At 35.8% G+C, this 25,054-nt stretch overlaps 1 protein-coding gene across 2 annotated transcripts in view; it reads right to left on the bottom strand.

Annotated features, from left to right (window-relative positions):
- The window catches only part of ARHGAP15 (Rho GTPase activating protein 15), a 607,848-nt gene that overhangs the window by 483,964 nt on the left and 98,830 nt on the right, over positions 1-25,054 (bottom strand). For both annotated transcript variants that reach the window (XM_008542643.2, XM_070581269.1), the window contains exons 7-8: positions 22,229-22,316; positions 3,548-3,637 (exon numbers count right to left, since the gene is read on the bottom strand). In XM_008542643.2, the coding sequence (XP_008540865.1) occupies positions 3,548-3,637; positions 22,229-22,316 (178 nt within the window). The remainder of the gene's footprint in view (positions 1-3,547; positions 3,638-22,228; positions 22,317-25,054) is intronic.

Genomic DNA, 25,054 nt, shown 5'->3' with positions numbered 1-25,054 from the left:
TGTTGTAATCCTTTTAATCCTTAGTGCTTTAAATTTCAAGCTAAACACCAAAAAGCAAACTAGCACTTAGCAGGAATGTTTAAAATATGTGATTTGAACATAAATCTTTTTATTCACTCTTTCCCCAATGAAAACCTAGTGGTGCTTTTAAATTAACTAAGAAAACTCGTACCCCAGTTCATTACAAATCACTGGGCTGCTAAATGCTTTCGCAAGCTGCATCACACTTGTGAAGGTTCTGGACAATTATGCTAAATGCAGAATTAAACAAAAGTTAGCAGTAATGAACATTTACTAGTTTAACTTAGAATTTGTATGACCTTTTATAAGTACAAAGTGTCTTTCTGTGTTTGTATGTATGTGTGTGGAAATGATCACTATTTCCTAAGGTTAAACTATCAGATGTGCCTGTATACATAGACACACACACAATATAAATGCGTACATGGATATGGATTTATAATTTTTAAATACATATGATGACTTGTCTATATATACTTTATTATAGAAGTTGGTAACAATTTTTAGCAATCTCAGCATCATTCTGATATACTGAGAGCTGTTGAATACCGATCCTTAATACTTAATTCATGTTGTCACTGTTATGTTACCATGTTCCAATCAAATAACATTGAACCTACATCAAGAGTTTAATAAGACTTTGACTATGAAGGAAATTCGGCTTTTAATACAAAAAGAAAATGAACAACTCAAATGTCCAAATGGCATATACAAATGAATGAAACAAATGAAATCCTTCCATTTATCGTGTCACAAATGCGTGCTGCTGAGTCTTTCAAGCATATTTCAAGCACATAATTTCTTGTTTGTTTTCCTATTCATTTTAAGTTTGACTTCTCCACAGACATTGTAATTATGTGGCATATAATTGCTAATCCATCAACTTTTTAACGACAGATCTCAAATTTTAAATTATTTCTAATTTTGCTCTTCTTTGATTTTTCTTGAGCCAAAAATCTCAATAGTCATTTGCTATTTGTAATCTATAATTCATAGACTGAGATTGAACACCAAGCCTAATTCAAACTTGGAATCCTAAAGCTATTTCTGCTGTAGCACATCAGCCGAAGCTACGATGGTCTTTTTCAGTCGGGAAGAAACACTTCATTATTCTGTAGGTAATGAAACCCTTGCACACACACACTCAAACATCCAACAATGCCTTAATACCATGTTTTTGAGATATAATCATGTTTATTTTGATCATTTGAGAGTTAGACCAGCTAATGTATCTAATCAAATATTGATGCAAGTCATCTAGATTTAGCTCTCTGGCAAATCCTTCCCAATGCTTTTTCGTTAACAGAACTATAAAAGCTATTTCTATTGTTCCTCTCAAAAGGCTTACTCCGGTGGTCTGTATCTGTGGATACGTATTAGTAAATTTTACCTAGGCTCATGTGTTTAGGTGATGAAAAGATTTCAGCATGATAAGAAAATCACACGATTCACCCCAAAAGGAAGAAGACAGAAATGAAATTTGAATCTTTCTTCAGCTTTGCTAATCACGACATCCTTATGATCCCCTTTTGTTTCTCTAAACTAAAGAGTACGAGACAAAAAAAAGATAAACTGGATGTAACAATACTGAGGTCCCAGGAACTGCCCAGTTACCTTACAAACAAAACTAGCTGGGTGGAGTTTCACCTCCAAAAAGCTACCAAAAGTGAGAAGAGTTTTCAATATCTTTGGAAATACTTATATTCAGAAATATGAAAAACAAGTAAAACACTATAACAGGAGGTGGTTCGTCATGTTCAGAAAAGGTTAGGATGACACATACAGGTGTTTCAATGTCTATCTATGTATATTATTTTCATACCTATGTAAAATGGTACATAAATTTTTTTTTCTATTTGCAGCCCTATATCCATCACACATACTTGACTATCATCCTCATTTGTGATCTAACTTAACTCTTCAAAACATTAAATGAAAGAACTGAAAAAGACTGCTGTAGCCTAATTCCCAGGGTTTCTATTGTCTAAGAATTATGTTGATGTCAAATTTTAACGTCTTTATTTTATGACATTGGTGATTAGAATGCTAAACTCACAGTACATAATAAAACTAAACCACTTAGCTCACCTAATCCAGTTCAGAACTAGTCATACTGATCATCTAGGCTGTCAGAGAGGCTAGGATTATAACCTCTAAGTTTTGCTGCTTATGACAGAATAACAAAGAGTAAGAAATCGGGAGACAGGATGTATCACTGATCTACAATTCCTCACTGTAAAACAAAATTTATTTTACCTTGATTCTTTAAATTCACATTCTAATCACTTTGGCTTTAGTCCTTTGATCTGTAGGCAAGTATGTTTAGTTTTCTTTTCTTTCTCTTTTTTCTTTCTCCTTCCTTCCTTCTTTCCTCCCTTCCTTCCTTCCTTCGTTCTTCCTTCCTTCTTTCCTTCCTTCTTTCATTTCTTTTTCACTTTTGGTAAGAAAACCTTTATCACATTAACAATGAATACCTAAACAGAGTAAAACTACAACCAGAAAAATTATTCTAGAATATGTTGAAAATGATTATTATTATTATTTTGAAATTAACGTGGGTTCAAATGATCTGGAAAGACCTGAATTAGATTCTGGAAAATGCAGAACAAACTGGCAACCAGATTTTTCTCCCCAGTGAGAGTTCAGATAGGAAATGTCACCTACCTAAACTTCTAGAAGACCCACTATATTAATTTTAGTGATGTACTTAAGAACAGAACTGATTTTTCTTCAAGGGCCAACGTGGCCTCAGAAGACATTTAATGTAATAATTATAATAATCTAGTTCCTTGGCTACTAAATGATGTAAATTCTAAAATATATCTATAGGTTATTAGTTACTTTGGAAATATAAGTTAAATTAAATCTCGTTAAAATATATTAAAAAAATCAACCTCCATAACCTAAAGTTATTAATTGCCAGAGGGATTTTGGCAACATCATATGTGAAATATTAAGTTTTCCCATTTCCTTTCAAGGATTTCATCTTGTTAGTTCTATTCAATGGAACATGAATGAAACTATTAATTGCAGTTATTTTTCAAAAAAATTAAATTACACAATAGAAAAGATCCAATATAGATATTTAGCTCTCTCGATCCACCTAAGTTACACTAGAAAATGTAATTTATAGCTGGGAGGCAGGGATGACGATGAATGCACATAGTTTATCATAATTAGTGAGTCTTACTTTGTGTGTGTCTGAAAGTTCTACATTAAATCTATTTGTCAAGCATTCTAGGTTTGAACTCCAAATGGCTATCAAATATACTGCAAAATTCAGTGACTTTTGGGTGCAAGATTAATCAACACATAACATGTATTTTGTGTTTAGATAGTAGCAAGTCACCAAACAAAAACAATAAACCAAAATTCAACAAGGAAGAAAGTCAGTTTTTCACAATGACCTTCACACAACTAGTTCACATACTTGAAAATACATGACAAGGTAGTCTTATTTTGATTACTCAAGAGAGCTCAGATTGAGAAGGAATAGAAATAAATTGAATATATGTAACAGTCTTACCTGAAAGACGTTCTTTCTGCTTGATTTTTCCTTGGCCCATTCAATATGTGCTCCACACAAATCCACACTTTCTGGTTTGTTCCCAGTTTTCTGTAAACAAAGATGAAATAAGAATAAAAAGCGTACAAAACTGGTGATGAATGTTAGAAAAAATAAAAAAGTTTATTGAGTTAGCAGCTATACATATTTATGGCATAAAGTCTTTTTTTTTTCAGTTTCAAAGAGATATCTACATGCTCATGTTTTTTGCAGCATTATTCACAATAGCCAACACATGGAAACAACCTAAGTGCTCGTCGACAGATGAATGGATAAAGAGAATGTAGTATATATATATATAATGGAAAAATTAGTCAGCCATAAAAAAGAAAGAAATCTTGCCATATATAACAATATGAATGAACTTTATTTCAGTTATAAGGTGAATAAGTTCTGGTAATCAAATGCACAGCATGGTGACTATACAATATACAGTATACATACATATATAGTTAACACTGTACTGTATACTTGAAAGTTGCTAAGAAAGTAGATCTTACGTATTTGCACCACCCACACACACTCAAAACGGTAATTTTGTGAGGTGGGATGTGTTAACTAACCTTAATATGGTAATCAGTTCACAATATATATGTACATCAACACATCACATTATATACCTTAAATTTAAACCATGTTACTTGTCAATTATATCTCAATAAAGCTGAGAAAAAGAAAAGACAAACATTTAATAAATATTAAGTGCCAACACTGTCTTTTAGAAGTTAACTTTTCAGACTTTTAAAACTATACACATAAGGATATGTATTTAACAAATTTAATTTAGACCAAATAGATTATAGCATGTGCTTTCTTGTACACAATACGATGTAGATATTACTTAGAAGCTATTTTTACTTCAGTAATTCATAATAATCAATTAGTGGAAATATCATCTACATTTTCATCTTTATAGTTTCCTTTGGTTCAAGTGAATGATACTTATGTAACTGTAAATTTGCATAACTCCAAATATTAAACAAATGCTTACCTGTTTGGGAAGTTCACTATTCTTTAAGAAAGTGATGCCACATTTCAAAGACTCCAAAGATTTTCCTAAGTTCTAAGTTACTCTAGGTTTCTCTGTAAATTCAGTACTTTTCTCAAATCATTTTCCATAGACTACTTTAAAATTTCAGTATACAAGGGTTATAATATTTTTAGACAATGTTTTTAACATTATGAAACTTTAGGTTAAAATGTGAAATTATGAACAAATGGTAAAAATGTTATAAGAAATCTTTCAACAATTGTTGCCCTATAGCCACTATGATCAATTCTATCAGTTTAATAGAAATAGACTATTTTTCAGAAGAAACCAGAAATCTGAGGGTTCTCATATTAAATTGTGAGATTTTCTATTTTTGGCAACTCAATAAAAAATTGATATAAGCCAAACATAACTTTCCTTTAGGATACATTCAGCTGGCAGGAGAGCAATTGGTAGCATATCTTTCCTTTGTTAGAGGAGCATGCTTCGTACAGATGGTTCAGTCAGAGAATTTTTACTGGTCCACCCATGCTCTGCCACCTAGGTGATCACTATTGTGGAAAATCGCAAAGCATAATAATAATGTTCATTTTCAAGTGATTTATGATGTAGAAAAATTAAAAACAACCTGCTTCTTCTACAGTTAATTAAATTACGGGATACTCAGAACCAACAAAATAATCATTAAGTGTATGTAACGGAAGAAATTATCTTTCCCATATAACGCAGTCAGGGGAAAAAAGATGGAATTATTTTATATAAGAAGCACTTTTTATGTGCCATGCACTTCTCTGAGTGTTTTACAACTATCAATTCGTTTAATTCTTGAAACAATGGTATGCAGTAGGTACTTTTATCACCATCATGTTACAGGTAACAAAATATGCAAGGAGGGGTAGGTAAACCTTCCCAAGGTAACACAGGTAGAAAAGGAGGAGCTAGGATTTGCATGTGAGCAGTGTCACTCCAGAGTCTGTTCCTAACCACTATGCAGTCCTTGAAAATTAAATATACATTATGATCATACTCATGTTAAAACCTAACATTTGGGGAACAGATACCCCTTTCTTACTAGACTCTAGTATAGACATATTGATTTTGTTTCTGTCCTTCTCTGTTAAACTTGATCTTCCCATTGGGCCTTTACACCACCTGTTTACCTGGAATGACTCCCAATCTTCACATGGCTGACTCCTTCTTATCCATCAGGTCCCAGCTAAATGTCACCTTGTCAGAGGTCTTCTCTGACTGTCTCATATGAAAGAGCTGTGTTCCAACACTCCTAATTACTCTCTATCTCACCACTTGTTTTTATTTCCCTGCAGCCTTCCTCCTAACTGAAATCACCATATATATTTTTATATACTGACTATATGTTTTTTTCCCACTAGAATTAAGCACCTTGAGCTGGGGCTTTGTTTGTCTTCTCCTCCACTATTTTTCCCAATATATGGAAATGTATGGAACAGTGCCTGGCACATAGTTGTTGTTCAATGAATATTTGCTGAATTCATGAATGAAGGAAAAATATCAAAATTCAGCTAGCTTTTGTGCTTTGGAAGGAAGGTTGGGCATCAAAGAATTCCCAATTTTATAACAATTAAGATTTGTATCTGGTTTAACAGTTAAGCAGTCTTTGCTTTGTGATTTGGAAAAGTGATAAGCAGTTTAAGGGATTCATACGTGGATCGAACCTAGGATTTCGCAGAATCATTCAATAAGCATTTATTGCATACCTATTATGCATCAATGTGTTAGCCACTGTGCTGGGCACTGGGACTCCAGAGATAAAGAAAATACGGACTCTTGCTTGAAGAATCCCATACGAACCTCTGACCCTATATAATTGTCTATAGATTCTCTCTCTCTGTAGAGCTAGAGGGGACCTATGGGTCAAAAGGAAGCTAAGCTTTCCCAGCGTTCTCACCATCCAGCTTTGCCAACCTCTAACTGTTGTCATCAGCATCATGCACTAAATCCCATGGCTTTGGCACTTGGCTTGGGTTTATCCAAATTGGAACTCTGTCCATCACTTTCATTCACCTCCTGGTGCTCATTCATGTGACCTTGACCTTGCCCCATCTATTGCATTCTTCATGAGCTCACTGCTTGGCTTCCTCTTCGCTTTAGTAATCTCCATTCTGCTTTTCATCTAACATAACCCACTTTCTGAATTTTTCTTACTCCTACTCTGTTATGTTTGTTTTGGATGTTAGTGAAATCAGCAGACCTCTGTTCATTGTCCCAGTCTCTCAAGCCCTTCCTGGTTTCGCTTCCTTTCATGTCCAGACCTATGTCCCTGATTTCACAGTCACTTCGGCCTCTCTCATTCTCTCTCCCCATTCAATGATCCACTCTACTCTCTTTTCTTCTTCTACAGTCTTCCTCATAGCCCCTTATTCTTGAGAAATAACTTTTGACTACTCAGTGGAGTAAAATGGCTTACTCTTAATTCACAGAGATAAAGCCCTTGTGCTAGAATATTCACAATTCTTCTCACTTTAATAGTTAGTCTGTATGATCGAAGTAAACAAATTAAAAAATATAAACTTTAATAAATTCCTGTATGTCTTGCCTTCTAAAAGCTGTATATCAATTTCTCATTTGTTCCTGACAACAATCTCGTGAAGTTATTACCATTGCCTTCAACTTACATGTGAAGAAGCTCAAGCAGTGAGTGCTTAAGTGTCTTACATAAACTCACACACTTAATAAGTGCCTGAGCTGAGATATGAATTCACTTTTATCTGACTCCAAGTCCCAAGTTCTTGATCACAACACAATATGTGGCCTCTCCCCTATACCTAAACTGTCATCCTTCTAGGTCCCATAATGCCCTATTTAGGTCCCCAAATAAGAATGAACATTTTCTATTTCTTCCTTGTAAATGTCGTTATTTCCAATTTTTTCATCTGGCTCCCAGAATTCTGGATCTGGGTCTGTGACTCTGGTCCACCTGTCTAATGAACTCCCCTTCCTGGGCACAGTGGCATCCATGAGCATCAAACTACCTGGCCTGTCAGGGCCATGCAGTACATAAACAACTCACAGGGCATGTCTTGTTTGGCCTCAGAGGAAGAGATGCTCCTTCTTAGGCCCAAGGCTTTTCTTCTCTTGTTCCTAATTCCATCTAATCTCGTTCCTCATTTTCTGAGTTGCCCCTTTTCTCCTACATTCTCAATCTCCTACTCTCAAATAGATTATATCCCTTAGCCTATAACCACGCTCAAGTCACTCATGCTTGAAAAAAATATAGAAGAAAGCAAGCCTCAATCCCATAACTTCACTTTTTCTCAATCTCACCTATTTTCTTTTCATTATTGATAGGATTCTTCAGAGTTTTCTGCAGCCACATTCTCTGCTCATGTTCCATTCTCTTCTCAATCCATTGCAATCTTTTACTCCTTTTCTTGAATAATCTAAAATGCCTTAACCATTAAGGTCAACAAAAACAATCTGATGCCTTCTCTCCCATCAACATTCTACTTAAACTCTGTACAATTAGATTCTGCTGGTCCTTCTCCTTAAAACCCTCTGTCCCTCAGCTATGGAGACATTTTCTCTCTAAATTCTTCTTTCATATTTTATACTTCTCCTTCTCTGTTTCTTTCACTGACTTCTCTGCCTCTTCCCACTTCGTAAATGTTGGTAATCCTTGGTTTACAGCCTTCATTATTTTTTGTAGTTTTCGTGCTTCCTGTGGGTTTTGGTCTTGCCTCTGGTCTGATTCATCACTTATAATATGTTGTTTCCTCAATGGTTCCTCTGGCCCCTACCTCTCTCTTCTGTGCCAGAACTGTATTTTCTAACTACCATTAAGATTTAGCACAGACACCTCATTAAAACCATTGTCTTATTCTCAAACATGCCCCCTTTTCATTATTACTTGTCTTGGTTAATCATCCCTCTATGTACTTCGCTTTCTTAATTCTCTCCTTTCCCTCACTACCCACAACCAAAAGGTACAAAGCTCAAATTCCAGAACCAGCTCCAGCTTCTTCATCCCATGACCACAACCTCATTTGAGCTCTTATCATCTCTCATCTGAATTCTTCTCTTTGTTGTTTCCTCTGTGACCAGTCAAACCATTTCAATATTTCTCCACAATTTGACTTTTTGTAAAAAACGAAAAATCTCACCATATTTCTTCTGGAAAACTTGTTATCTACAGGATAATATACAAATCCCTTAGTAGGGCATACAGGCTCCTTTCTTTCATTCCCCAAGCATCCTTCTCAATTCCATTCATTCTCTTGTTCTTATACACATCTGCGACGCTAAATTCATAGCATGCCTAAATGCAACATGCTTTCACAGGACTATACATTAGGAATATGAGTATGCATGAGCCCTTTTCATCAGTAACTCATTTTCTCTCTCTTCAACCCACTCTCCTTGCCCGCCATTTGCCCCAGTTCTGCTCATTTTCATGTTGTAACTCCAAAATAATCTCCATGAGGCTCTCCTTTACCTCTGCAGGCACAGTCATTCACTCCTTCCTACCATTTTCCCTACTCTGAAGCACACTTTATTACAATTCTTTTTGTTGTCTACACATGGTAACTACTTTCTGTTGTATCTCTTTCCTCAAGCCATCCAATCAGAGACCAAGCTGGGTTTGTCTTATATGTCTTTATTTTTCCAAAATCTAGCAAAGTAGCCAAAATAAGCACTCAACAGATATTTGTTACCTGTTGAATGAATTTATAAACTGGATGGAGAATTACAACGGAAAATTTCCAGATTAATTCCAATGCATTCATAAATAAAAATAAATAATATATCTCAGAATAATAGCTTACAAAGTGAGAAATACATAAGAAGTAAAAGCACAGAAGCACAATGTATATTCCAATATACACTGACCTTTATTAGGAAGTGATCTTATGGCACAATCAAAGCAAATAATAGAGATTTGGGGTGAATTCAGAAATATGCCAGAAAAAGCTAAAGTTATTTGAGTAAAATTCAAGCAAATAGATATATTAGCTTCAAAAAAGAGCAAACTAAGATAAGCAGACAGAAGACATTTTTAAGTGATCCTAATCAATTGTTCATTTTTACAAAGCTAAAACAGAAACATCTAGGCTTAAATAACAACTTTAGGGACCAGGCTTTATTAGAAGTGAAAATGTTCAGTATTTAAGCGTCGTTAAACATTGGAATAAGTTGTTCAGAAAAGTTGTAGAATTTATTTGGAAGACAATCAAGATCTTATTCAAGAAGCCTGAAATTAAAGACTCCTTTAATAGAAAACATATTTTTGATTCCACAGCTACAAAACACAAGAAAAAGTCTGCTAATGAACTACATGATGCCAATGGATCATATTGTACATCATTATAAAAATGTACTTTTTAAAAATTGACTAAATATGGATTTAAATCTAAGAGTGAATATATCATATCTCTTCCGGGGTAAACCTAAAATATAAATGACTGATTTTTAAATATTTAAATAGAATTATTTAAAAGTTACTGCTTCTGGACAATAAAACATAAAAGCCTCTGTTGGAGCAATGTGAAGTCATTAAAAATTGATCCTAGGTCTTGTCCACTTCTGATTTTTATTATTCTCTTAGTACATCTTAACCATTTCCCAATAATAGCTGAAAGGGTATTCTTTCTATAATATATTTTTCTCTGACTTAGATTAAACCTTTGGGATTAAGTTTCCCATTTTTCTTTGTGGGATGTTTGGGGCCTTGTAATGTATCTTAAGAAAATATCAAAGGCCGGGTGCTCTTGTGCTTGGTGGTATTTTCCATGACAAAGATGGGGCATGTACGGAGGCAACAAACCACCGGGCCATTCATCCTCACGCTCTTACTACGAGATGTGGTTAAAAAAAAAAAGACAAGGTTCAGATTTTATGAAATGGGGTATTAGCTACCATTTTTTATTTTGGATTAATTGCTATTTCAGCATATAGACTCGGATTATCCTTATCAGTTTGAAACAGGAAAGACAAAATCTGTTTAGAGGAATTAAGTTTTATCATATAACTGGTTTTGATTCTGGAAAATCATTCATGGAGGAGGATAAAACTCACTTATAAATTCTCATTTGGGCAAAATGATTTAGGAAAGAGTGCTGAATGGATACCTGATCTTATTAACGTCTAAAGTATGGCCGCTGTCAACACAGAAGAGGATACTTTGATTGTAAGATGTGGGTTTTATGTATATGAATATAAATGATGTTAATAATAACTGAAATTGTTTCTACAGTGAAATTTCTCAGAACATTACAAGACCAAGTCAAACCAGATTTTCAGAAAAGCAAACTTTTGTTAGTGATTTGGGGCACTAGAATGTTACGTGTTTGTGGGGGTTTTTTTGAGGAGAAAGTATTCTCTCATTTTCGAGAATGAACACCTATTACATTTATTCCTGAATCAAAATCTTGCTAGAATAAACAAAATAGCTTCTATTTAGTCTAATTTCGTTGTATGCTAATATTGTCCTACATTCACATTACATAAAACACTATTTAACTCTGCAAGGTGAGTAGCTTGGGCAAATTTTTGGTGCCTCAGTGCCCCCTCAGAGTCCTTCCTTAGGCCCTCATCCACTCAGTCCACCTCAGCTGACCCTGTAGGTAACCAGTCCTGCTTGGGCCCAAATGGTCCCACTTCCTGAGGATAATCAGTCACCTTCTTGGAAAGCAAGGCCCTCCTTCCTGGCTGCCAGAGCACAGACAGGCTTTCGGCTGCCCGAACACTTCCAGATTTGGAGGAAATGCCACTTTACCGGGTGTAGGATCTGGCTTCTGAGGAGCTGCCCAAGGGTGTGCCCAGGGTTTCTATCATGTCAGCAGTGAAGACCCTGGGTGGTGAACTTTAACCAGAAGGAAGCAAGAAATGGAAAGAAACATGGCAGATAAATTCCTTCTCCTTCTTCCATCCCTCCCTGCCACAGACTGCTTCCTGATTTCTCCAGACAGTCTATCTGCAGCTTCTCTCCAAGTCAAGTAGTGCACCTGCCTGGGGATCTTCTGTGTCTCTTTGAGCCTCACTGTAGAGTGGTAGCCAGTATGGTAACACATCTCCTCCACTACTTCTCATCATTTCCTGCCCCACTCCCTTTATTCTTCACTCTCTGTGTCCTGGATTCATGCCTCCCAAGTAAAGTGCAGATGCTTAATTTGGGCTTTGTCCTCTAAGAAGTCAGGGTCAGACAATTGATGTTACTCTCCTTGTGGCAAAGATGGATAGCTCTCCACCAAAATGTGTGCTGGGCTCCCGCTTCGGGAGTCTAGAGTTGCCACTGGGAATTAGCTGGCTCACCGGAGACTCCATTTCTCCCCCAGCTTCCTTTGCATCAACATGTGGCCACATTACTCATTCTCATCTCTGCAACGTGAGCAAGAACCATGTGAGACACTTCTGGGCTTATGGCTGTTAAAAGAGCTTGCAGACTTTCCTATGCTCTCTTTAACTTTCCCTTATCTGCCACCAGGGGATGGCAGAACCAAAAGATGGGAGAAGCACTGTGGAACAGAAAGCTGGCCAGGAATATCTGTTTTACACTGTGGTACGAGTAAGAAATGAAATTCTGCAGAAATTTTGTATTGTATTTGAACAGCAGGGAGTGTTCTCCTACCTGACAAATCTTTATATTACTGTTAAGAAAACTAAGACAGGGGTTTTACGTATACTGCCGGTAAGTGGCCATTTGGGCATTTGAATTCATTCTATTTGGTTCCAAAGCCTGTTCTCTTAATCACTATACTCTATTGCTTTATGTAGTAATAATAAACATAATTAAGATTTATTATTTTTGCTATGTGCCAGGTGTGTTACATCAATTTTCTCACATAATTCTCACAATAGCTCTGTGAAGTAGGTTCTCTCATTAACCCCATACTTTAGTCAAGAAGCCAAGGATTATAGCAACAAACAAAATGTGATCCTGGGATTCCTAACCCAGGTGGTCTGACTTGGGAGCCCCTATTTCTACCTAATATGGTACACTGTTTCCCAGAGCATTTCAATTTAGTAGTGAATTTTTGAGAAAGACTAAATACATATATTCAGCAAATTAAAAAGTGCGCTGTGGAGTAAAAGTCCGTTTTATCTCAGAGAAAATGCAAGCTCTAAATCAGATGCATTACATTGACCAAAATGATAAACCACAGAGAGTCAAACTTCATAATTAAAATAGTTTTCTGAGAGAGCCTAAGGTGAGGTTTATTGGACAGTAAGCTATTATCCATTTATAAAGCATCCTATCAATTTCATAGATTTTTGTGGTTATTAAAAATTATGTAAGATACAGAATTTATTGTGGTTAATGGCCAAATCTTGAGAAAATTATAACCAGAGAACATGGCTTCATTTATAGTAATATCGATCACTTGATTTCATTTTTTTCCTTACAAAGTTTACGTTAATAAAATACTAGAATTCAGTTTCCCTTTCTTTCTTTCTTTCTTTCTTTCCATCTTCACCTACCATCCTCCAGATTTGGGGATCTTTTTTAATAATAATTTTTAAATATACAATGAGGCCACATGAGAATATAATCTATGGCTATACTCATAAACTGCCTTAGTGATCACCATGCTGACTTTGCCAGAGCTCTATCATTATGAAATGAAAATATGAAACAGAGATTTCAAATGCCTTCATTAGGCTGAGGTTGGTGCATCTATCATTTGTCCCTCCATTTCTTATGATCTTTTTGAGCAGGGATCTGAATAAGGGCTCAATACTCACGTTACGAAGATAAAATCATTCCATATTCATTTTGCACAGAATACTCAATAATTCATGAATAGCTTTCTGATTGAAACTATTTTCATCTTTTTGCTAAATCCCATCATTTTACTCCCATAAACAAGTGCATTTTGTTATTAAAGTCGTACTACAGTGACTGAGCATCAGATGTATTGCATTATTTAATTAATGCTTGTGTTCATTATTTGCACTGGAAGTAAACAATATTAAAAAAGTAAACAAATTATTTTAATGAGACCTTTTACTCTTTTTCTTGCTTTCAAGGTTACGGTTGAATGGGTGGTTTGAAAAAGTTAATAGTCTATTGAATGCCTGGGAAAAGTTTTCTGTCATTACAAGTAAAATTTGCCAGTGTTTACCTCTACTAAAAGTATGAGTACTATAATGTAATGTGAAAAACATGAAAGTAGCAGAAAAAAGAAGTTACATACGTAATCAGTATGTAGGCTTCATAAAGAATATACTGGCTTTAGAACTATATGATTTTAGGGGAGAAATAGTCCTTGAAATGTTTAGAAAGCTTCTGAATTTATGTCAAAAGTGACGCTAAGTTTTCTGAGCACACTGTGATAAATATAACAGAAACAGCTGATAGATGAGAATAAGGCCCATTTGGTCTGAATTTTGGTGGATATGAAGACAAGAGAAATTTCTTAAACCAGAAATAGATTTTTCACAGTGTTAGTAGGGGGCTACACTGAACATAGGTTCTGGAGTCCCATGAAAACACTTCCAGGTTTGCTACTGCGGGCTCACTCGTGCTGATACACCCACTTTCTTGGGAGAGCACATTTTTAGTTCTCCTTAGATGAATTGGCCTGCTTTCTTTCTTTGCACTCAGACTACTTTAGAAATGATCATTCTGTTAAAAGGTCAAAGACGTGAGAATACTAAAATATTTTCTGAGTGAAATGATACCCTGTGATTTACTACAGGCATTGGCCATAATAATGACAACGTTAGCTGTTTTGCTATTTTCTTTGTCAATAAGAGCACAAGGCTTCTATTGCTCCTGTATTTCCATAGATTTTTAGAATACATTTCTCAGGTAATATCACAAGTCCTATCTTCTTTTTATTAAAAGTAGAAATAAATATGTTAATTCCCCAAACCTGTCTCTGAAAATTCTGAATCTCTCTTAATTTGAGGATATTTAGTATATACAAAGGGCTCCATAGTGCCTACAGAATGAGTCATCTCTTCTCACAGTTCTATTCAAGGTCTTTCAGAGCTGGTTCCACACTGACTTTCTAACCAAATTAGAGTGCTTCCTGTTCTGCACTGCTATCCTCAACTTATTTTGAGGCAATCTTTCACTGGCAGTGCATCCAGGCAACTTGCAGAAGAAACACAAAATAGTCTAGACTGGGGCATATCCACCTTAGGGCACAGGGAACCTCTAAAAGCATTTCAAGGGCAACAATTAGCACACAGAGCAAGGGGCAAGGAAAGAGATCAATACATATCTATAAAATAAATTAATTAATTAAAGAATTATTTCTCATATTTGATCATTGCTTATTCCCTTATTTCTTCATAAAATATCTTTTTCCCCCCAATTCTGCATTGAAATCCTACTCATCCTTCAAAAGCATGCTCAGATATCACTTTCTGTATGGATATATTTAGACTCCTTTCCAGCTGGAAGCAATCTTTCTCTCCTCTGAGTTACGGTAAAACTAACCCATGTTTCTGTTCAGGCCATTTTGGAGCAACTATCAATGTTCATTTTTTACTATAATTACTTGACTTATGAGCATGATTTCTATTTGTTTCTAGACCCTCAGGGAAAGATCTGAGTCTGACTAATTTTTATATCTTTCATAACACCTAGCATAGTGGCTTAAACATCGAGGACACTCAGTGATATTTGCAGAATAAACAAATGGGGAGATACACAGGCTGAGCATTTCCTGGAACAACAGTTTCCCTGGAAAAGGACTACCAGTACCCGTAGCTAGATCTACTGTTCCCCAGCATGTTTTCTTATATTTTTTGACACTTTCGTCATGTTTTACTGTAATAAATCTGCATATGGTTCTGTCTCGTCTACCAGACTATAAGCACCTTGAGAGCAGGGATCATATATGATACATATGGATATCTCTAGGGTTTAAAAACACATTGTTAGGCGTTGCTAATCATTTGTAGAATAAATAAATGAAGGGGTGCTCCAAATTACAGAGCTTCTTCCCCATGAGGGAATCCATCAATAGCTTTTGTTAACCAGGAATGCAAACTTGCCACATCTCTTGGCTAGAGTCAGGTGTTTACTCTAAACCAAGCATAAGCTGTAAAATCACAAAGCACAGCAGGTATCTAGGAGGCAAGTTGCAATTGAAATGCTGGAGCCAACTGAAATGCCTCACTGATACAAAAATAGGCAAGTGTACTTAAAAAATGAAAAGACTGTGAGTCACCTCAGTGGATAAATGAAACTGACAACTCTTGTTTCTTTATAATTTCTCTAGCACTAGATGAAACAAATAATAATGCAGTGGCTTGTGAGGCAAAAGTGTTTGCCCTTGGACTAAGTGAGATGAGGCCATGATCCAAGAAGAATCAGCTTCCTCTCTTACCCTTTCCCCATGATAAGCCTGGTCCTTTTAAGACAAGTAGCACCAGAGTCACACTGCTGCTCAGTATGTATTTGTTAAAAGAATGCACATGATAGATTATCTAGGGTGAAGATGTCTGGAGAATACTGACACACCTTATTAAAGATTTGCTTCTGGTTGCAAATATCAACCCATGGCATGCTTCTCATTTCTTTTATTTTATCTTGTCTTCCAACCAAACTAAAATATTCACTTCTCTTTTTAGCACACAGACCTTACCCCTTCTCAGTTTCATGCCATTGTTCATATTTTTTACTCCACTGGAATTCCCTGCCCACAATTCTCCACATATTGAAATTATAACCATCCTTCAAGGCTCAATTCAAATCTTTCACAGATGTGAGCTCTCCCTCCTTTAAATCTCAAAAAAAAAAAAAATCATCTAAGTTTTTTATTTCATCTCACCCAATTTTTTGGCAGAGATGCTATAAAGCAAAGACTATATCTTGATTATATCTCTATGCCTTATATGTAGCCCTAACGAGCAAGCTGTTCATTGTAGGATTTCAATACATATTCTTATGAAGTCTTTTCCCACCAAGGCTTATATAAATAGCACAAACTTGATTAACCAAATGCATATTTAAATGAAACTGAGGTAGACTGTAATGAGAAGCTATGCTATTTGGATCAACTTTCCCACTGAAAACAATGAAAAGTGCTGGATAAGATATTTCTTTTTAAAATTACCTTAAAAGAATTGAAAGGCTCAAAAGAAAGTGGGAGCTGCCAGGGTAAATATTGTTTGGAGGTGGGAATCTGAACCCAGAGAGGAAAGCTGAATATCAAATCAACATAATTGTACTTTGCCTGAGGGCATTTGTTTATACGACACATTTAAACTTTGGTCAATCTACCTCACAGAATAATGGAAAAGGTGCTGCCTGAGGTCTTATGAAAGGATAAAGGAGAACACATATTAAACTTGTTGCCTTTCTCCAATCCCAAGGGATTATAAAGAAGACTGCCTTTGTAGATGAGCAATGTAAGAGAGAACAACAAGGAAGAGTGAAGAATAATTCTGTCCCTGATTAGTTGTAGCATAGCTATAGACATCCTTCTATGTACACATAATCTGAGAATTCCAGTTGTTAATTTAGATTAAGCTAATTAGTCCCTGGGAGTGTCCCAAACCCTTTGAGAAAAGTGCAAAACACTCTGGAGTAGGACACATTTATCTTAGACTTCAGAGAATCTCCCATGATAATATTTCAATAGCAATGATTAGCACGCAGTCAAAGATAACCAGACACACAAGGAAACAAAGCAAAGCAACATGAGTGAGAACCAGCAGAAACAGACTGACACAGACTTCAAATGTTAAAATCACAAGACACAAAATATAAAACAACTATGCCTTCTAATTTTAACAAAATAAAAGAGAGTCTTGAAAATATCTTCAAGAAACAACTATAACAAATGACATAGTAAATTTTAAAAAAGAAACAAACCTCTAGAGTTGAAAATTACAATAATGGAAATAAAAACAATGTTTTTATTTAAACAAAGGAGTATTGAATTAAAGAATTAGAATAAGAATCAAGAGAAATTATTTGGAATGCAGTTTGGAAAGATAAAATGATAGAAAAGAGAAGAGTGTAAAACATATGGAAGGTAGAGTAAGAAAAGTTAATATAGATTTAACTGGAAGCTTAGAAGAAAATAAGAGAGAATATGAAAGAAGCTACATTTGAAAAGAAAATACCTTGGAATTTTCTAAAATATATTCATGACAGTTATAAACAATTTCAAGATGCTCAACAATTCAGGAAGGAAAAAGTAAAAGAAATTGATATCTGGATGCATCATGGAGAAACTGTGGGGAAACAAATGTCATGAGAAAAATAAAATGAGCATTCAGAGAACAGCAGTTAGACTAACGGGTAACTTCTTGATCGCAATAATGGATGACAGAGAACAGTGGAATAATATCTTTGATGTACTGAAAGAAAATAACTGCCAACTCAAAATTCTATATCCAGAGAGAATATGTATTTCCAGAATGAGGGAGAAATAGATACATTTTGAAACAAGCAGACACTGAGACAGATTGTCACCACAAGACTCTTACTACAGGAATTTCTCAGAATATACTTCAAACAGAAGGAAAATGACCCTAGAAGGAAGGTCTAAGATGCAGGAAGAAATAAATAGTAAAGAACAGGGCAAATATTTGGCAAATGTAAATCAACATTGACTCTATAAAAGAGGATAAATAATGTCTGGTTGTGTTACAGAAAAATGAAAAGAAAGAATTAAAATACCAGACAACAATAGCATATACATTGGGAAGAGGATAAATGGATTAAAAATATCCTAAGGTAATATTTTGGAAGAGGGTAAAGGATTTGATTAGCTTTAGTCTTTGATGAGTATCAATGTAATCCTAGGGAAGCCACTAACAGAACAGAAAGTATATCACTCCCAAACCAGCAGAGAAAATATGAAATGATAAAAAAAAAGAAAAGGAGGAAAAAACAAGAAATATTTAGAGAAAGAAACATTCCATTTCTATAAATGCAAAACCAGACAAAGTAAACTATATTTTTTAAGGATTATAGCTATAGGTGGAAAAATAATAAAAGGCAATAAAATAATGACTAAAATGCAATTTAACTCTGTGGCAAGAGAAAAGGCTGTGATGACATAGGGACAGATGGCAGGGGGTGGGGCTTTTGGAGGGCTGGCAGGGTCTCCCTTGACCTGGGTGGTAACTATGGAGGAGTTTGATCAGTAACTGTTAAAATATACATATGTTTTGTAAATTTTACTTAAAAATGGTTTGTGCACTATTTTCCAATGACAACATTTAAAAATTTTAAAGTGAGTTACAAATCAGAATACATAAAAAATCTATGAGAATATGAACACTATCCTTTCCCTTATCATCCGGGAAATTCAGATCTAGAACACCAGTGGTTTTAAAAGGCTCCTCCTCACAGGAGGGCCAGCCAGTCTGGACCAAACTTTCTCTGGTTTGAGGTGGAGGGAACAAAACAGAGACGATGTTTGTGGACATAGAAGGAAGACAGTTTCCTGTTTTGATAAAGACTGGCTTGCATTCTGAAGTTTTATCTCACCCAGATTTGGGGTATTTTACAACTTCCTTTCCGTTAGGAAGTGACAGTGGTAGTAGGTGGTAGGTTACTTTTTAATGTCCCCATTAAAAAGAAAAACAGAATATGTTGGTCCTCTTTTTCTTTTAAGGAGGTCAACGATGACCCAGAGCCCATGAGTCTCTAATTTACATTCTGTGTCTACTCTCAGAGGGAGGCTGCTTTTGATAACAATGTGAGTTGGTTATGAACCGAAAGAACTTCAGTGAGAAGGAAAGATAGCCCAGCCTAGAATGTGGGACCAGGCACAACATCTTGTGACATGCTGTATTAAACGTGAAAGCCCTAAGAGTACGAGCCAATGGAGGAAGATGAGGGCCCCCGGAAAATAGACGTGGACACGCAGGAGGTTGCATCTAGAGCCCCAAGTAGATGATGGCTTCATTTTCAGAATTATTCAGCGTTCAGACACGAGATTTATGCTACCTATGGATACATATTTCTCTTTTTTGGAGGCCATAGGTGCTGTTGCTATTCCTTGAATTCATATGTTTTCTCTTCTATACATATCTGAATCAATTCAAGTGCAAAACTAATATAGTGTAATAATATATTATACTCCATATTATGCACTATAGAATATAATATATTTATATATTTTAGTAGAGTATATAGAATATAATAATTATTTTACAACTGCTATATACCTTTTTTTAATTAACTAATTTCATCCCTTACTAATTTTATTGATGCATATCACTATCCTCCCATTTCACAGATAAAGATTTTGAAGCTCAAAGAAGTTAAGTAACTTTGTCAGCTCCTAAGTGGCAAAACTAGAATGAAGTCCCCTGTGGTTGAACTTCAACGTCAAGCTCTTAGCTACGCTGCTGCTTTGTCTCACCACTGCATTAACATTCAAAGATCATTCCCATAAAGATTAAAATGCCATTTACTCTTTTAAAGCACATTCTGCACTCACTCAGGCAGTTTTTACTGACCCCTTGGAGGAAGGCACAGACTTTTTCCCAGAAGCACAATGAACAATACCAGGACATGTTTAAGGGGGTACAAGGGGAATTCAGAAAGTCGAGCATAAATCTCTTTCAAAATAAAACCACAGCATCTTTAATCAAGGCCTGGCAATCATCGTATCGTTTCCCTAAGACTGGAATTGGTAAATGTGGGCTATCCCACTAGGCCTTTAATACTTGGTTGGAAATGTATCCAAGAAGTTGACTAGCAAGACAATTCATGCAGTACAAACATGAATCTGTAATTCTCTTCCCCATTACCACAAAACACAGCTAGTTCCTGCCCTGAATTCACTTTGAAGACAATGAGTGCCTGGGAGAAACCATAAGAGCATTGAAAATAAGGCCAGAAGTAATAAATAGGGACTGCCAAAAAAATGGTAATGAATTTCTTCTAAAAGTAAAATCTATTGTCAATTTCCAATTCTGAAGATTGAATGGGAGGCATGGGTTAGTGAGCTGACTTGCAGGGTTTGCCTGCAATCTAAAGGGAGTTTTCTTTCACCTGTACAAAATTAAGCAGCCGATAAATATATCTCCTAGTAAGAGGAGATTAAAATAATAAAAATAAAAATAAACCAAATGCTTCAATTTGGGATCTAATTTCTCCCATTATCCCAGCACATTCACATAAACTCTGCTCCAATGGAATTCTTCTCACCCAGCAGGATGAAGATCATCTTCTCAGCAGCCAAACTCAGCAAGGCAGGCGACTTTCCTCCCTTCCTGACTTCCCCTCTTAGAACTCATTCAAAGGGAAGACAAAGAACCAGTGAGTGGAGGGGAGTTTTTTCATGCCTGGCCCTTAGGGGTACTTTATTTTTCTTAAAAAGATTATCTCAATCTTCCTGTAGCCAAACAATAAAAACAAAACAAAACCCTAAAACGAATTTCAGAGGCAGTTTAAATTAAAAATACAAAGGACTGAGATATATTTTTAATTCATTCATAATTAGTTTACAGATTGGACCGCACAGAGACTCCAAAATCAGAAAGCCACTTGGGGATAAAGGCTATTGCAATTATCAGGAGCAAGCCAAATGCTACCTTTTGTTCTTACTAAAATCTTCTCCTTTAAAAAACATCTCCTAGCAAATGATTTTCTATTTCCTATTTAAAGAGGATTACATAGCAAACGCGACTAGTGGCTGGAAAGCAAAGAACTTTCCATCGTTTTATTACCTGCCAAATACAAATTAGTTCATTGCGGTTAACTCCTGCCAGGCGACCCCCTTCTCTGCTGCCCATCAGGCCAATGGGGTATGGCAGGTTGGTTCCTGCCCGAGTCCTTCCTAATCAGGAGGCTGTCAGATATGCTGCCTGCCCACTGTCTCCTATATCATGCGGCAGCTCTGGTGTTTGGGCAGCAAGGTTTTGAGCTTGAATTGCCCCAGTAACTAGCTCCAAATTGCTCCTACTTACTATCAATGTCAAATCTCTGTGGGCATATGTGAGGCCCTCCTCCAGGTACCATAAAGAAACCCTACAAATTTCACTTTGTAATAACCATAAGATACAGAAATTGTATTAGCTCCATTAGATGGAGTCATAGAAATATTTGGAAAGGTTAGCTGGATATAGTGAATGTCACAGTTAGACTAAGATAAAAAATCACTTTGTTAACTTAGAGTGTTTCCTCATTGGTAACATCCTATATTAAGGTGCCATTTATAAACTGTTTATTATTATTTATTAATGTGTGAAGCACTTTATCGCCGGCTAGATAACAACTTAAATTCATGTATTAAAGATGCACATACATGGTTTAATACGATTTACGTCTCATAATATTCTTTAAAACAGCTTCCCATAGTCTCATCTGTTAAGCATTTATTACTAATGCATTTTATAGCATACGTTATAATACATTATTTGAGCAAGTAGCTGCATTTAGTGATCATTTCATAAATAAGAATAAAGCACTTAGAAATGGCACCTTAATTTAAAGCGTTACCTTCGCATTACTAGATAGCCGCTCGCCATTCATCTCGTTTTGTGATCATTCTCCAAATGCACCACTTAATAAAACAGGCACTAAGTTCTCTTTTCCCTTCATCTGCTTAAAAGTTTATTGAGTCCTTTCCTCCATCTGCTTTCAGATGTTCGTGGCTTGGAGGCTGCAGTGTGATTTCTGACAAAACCAAACTTTTAATTCCATAATATTTCTTCAAAGGTGATAACAGTAGAAACAAAGAACTACCCACCATATTAGACAGAGCCTGTTGCTTGGATTCTTTGTAAAATTCAATTTTTCGACTAGAAAGAACAATCCAGGAAGTAGACCAGTTTTTCCTTAGGGGAGAAAAAAGAGGAAAACAGCATTATCACTTGATTAAGTCATTTATGGATATCACATGAGCAACATTTGGAATGAGTAGAGACCATATTTTGAACTAGAATTCCTAAAAGTCTTTTCTTTATTGAAACCTATAGGTGGTGTGGAATTTGGGTAATAATAAAGACATTCTGTAATTTTTAAAGATCATGGCATTTATAGTAAAATGTTCTCAATTTGTACATCCTCCCAAAGTCTTTTTCATCTACTAAAAATCCAATTTTTGTGTATCCATGGCCCCATTCCATAAAAAGTCTATGTTTCTACAGCAAGCCAAAAATAGCAGAGTGTAAATAGGCATCAAAACCCCTTCCTTCATTGTTACTGCTCTTCATTGGTTTAGTAGATTTCAGAGTCTGAAAAATTAACCAGCTAATGTGTCACTGCCTAGTTGAAAATATTTTTTAATGTTGAATCTCACTAGAAATCAAAGAAATGCAAATAAAAAGAGTGAAACGCTTTTCCCCTTTTTGCCAACCAAATTGGCAAGAATTAAAAGGACTAATACAACCAAGGGCTATTGAGGGTGTGGAGAAATGGATTCTCTCACACAATTTTGGTGGGAGTGTAAACTAACACATGTTGTCTGGAGTGAATTTGATAATATGTTTTTTAAAAATCTTTAAAAATGTGTATATCTTTTGACTAAACAAGCCCATTTCATAAATTTAAATTTCTCTTAAATTATCTCGTAAGTTGTTAAAGTTGTGTGCACAAGTATGAAATGCACCATTATTTCTTAATTATGCACCTAAAATATCAAAAAATAAGAGATTGATTATGTAAATTGCACAGAATAGATTCATATAATGGAATAATGAACCCTATGCTGCAGAAAAATACTGATATAGGAAGATTTTAATGCAGACTATGATACAATACGTAGTTCATAACACCAGGCTATGTTATTTACTTAAGGCTGTCCTCACCCATCCCAGCCCCTTCTAATTATTAATTCTCATTCATCGGAAGTTCAAATATTACATCCTCAACTGTGCCTTCCATGACTTCCTTGCATAGCATTTATGATAAATTAGAAAATAATTTTTGTAAATTTCACCTCTATCTCCCCGATTTAAAAAATAACCCAAAATGATAGAAAATATTTCATATTTGGAGATATCCCCAAGCGCCTAGGACAGTGCCCTGGAAGAGTAGGTAGTAAATATATATTTATTGAATCAATGATTGAACTTAGGTATGGAAAAGAAAAGCCGGGTATAACAATGAAATCAAGTGGTGAAATCACAGCTTTCAATTTTCCTTTGTATTTCTTGATGTTTATCAAATTTCCTGCATTTTGGGGCCAGCAGGCTGGCGCGGAGGTTAAGTGCGCACGTTCTACTTCGGCGGCCCAGGGTTCTCCAGTTCGGATCCCAGGTGGGGACATGGCACCGCTTGGCACGCCACACTGTGGTAGGCATTCCACATATAAAGTAGAGGAAGATGGGCATGGATGTTAGCTCAGGGCCAGTCTTCCTTATCAAAAAAAGAGGAGGATTGGAAGCAGTAAGCTCAGGGCTAATCTTCCCCAAAAAAAAAAAAAAATTTCCTGCATGAAACATGTATCACTTCGGTAATTATATGTGTGTATTCATGTCATGAAGGATGTCCTTTTTTAGATGGTGAAACATTAAGGAGATTAATATACATAAGTTTCTATCCATTATGTCACATTGCTGCAGTTTGCTTTAGTTTAACACTCATTTCAAAACAGCTAAGCTCATTTAACTAAAGTAGTAAAAAAAAAGTTTACAGAAAGACTGTATTCAGGTCAGTAGAAAACTAAACAAAAATATGTTTCAAATGACCATTCGTGATCTTTGTGTCATTTACTGCCCCTTGCCTCTTAGAATGTAGGGCCTTGATTGAAAGGACAGCTTTGACGAAGTGAAGTTAACCTTTACGACACGATTAGGTTGCTCTTGCACACCTGAAGTTTTCTTAAGTCTTCACCGTTGTGTTAAAAAAAAAAAACAACACAACAAACAGAAACAAAACAAACACGGTTTGCATTTTTCAACATGCGAACATGAATACTGTGCTCTTGGACCCACTAATCTTCAAATGAAGAGTCACTTTTTCAATCAAATGATGAAAAAGATGAGGGGGAAAAAAAACAGAAAGAAAACCACAGAGCTTTTCCCCGTTCGCCCTAGTGCCCTTTTCTCCTTTTAGGTACCAGCAGCAGCAAGGTGAATTGGAGCAGCCATAGCTTTCTCTTTATGTGGATCATCATATTAGATGGCCCCAGACAGACAAAAGGGAAACACTGGAAGGACTGACTGCTGGTCTAGACTGGGCATCTTTTATCGCCACCGCTTATTTGACAGTATATGATTAGGAAGTATGGAGCGTCCTCAGACATGACAGAACTCGTATTTAACATGCCTATTCCATTTCCCACTATGGTTTTCTCTCCTGGCAGGGAGATACTATTCCTTTTTTGCTTCCTCTCTATATCAAGCTCTCGATAAATGGTTCTGATTTGAATCTGTTTCAGATGTTGATCGTTTATAGAACGTGTTGGTATTACTATCCTCTTCCTTAAACTTGGAACTGGAACTGGTTAGAACTGAAGTTGCATGAAATTCAATTATCTCGTGGTTCTTTCTCAGAACTTTGAACTGCTGTGAAATGTTCCCTGTTAGGTGAATTTGATGAAGAAGCCAAAGAGGGTAAGAACTGTAGGTCT

The sequence above is a fragment of the Equus przewalskii genome, chromosome 17 (assembly GCF_037783145.1).
Source record: "Equus przewalskii isolate Varuska chromosome 17, EquPr2, whole genome shotgun sequence".
In the NCBI taxonomy this organism is placed as follows: Eukaryota; Metazoa; Chordata; class Mammalia; order Perissodactyla; family Equidae; genus Equus; species Equus przewalskii.
The sequence above is the reverse complement of the archived record's forward strand: the minus strand, read 5'-3'. Positions and strand labels throughout refer to the sequence as shown.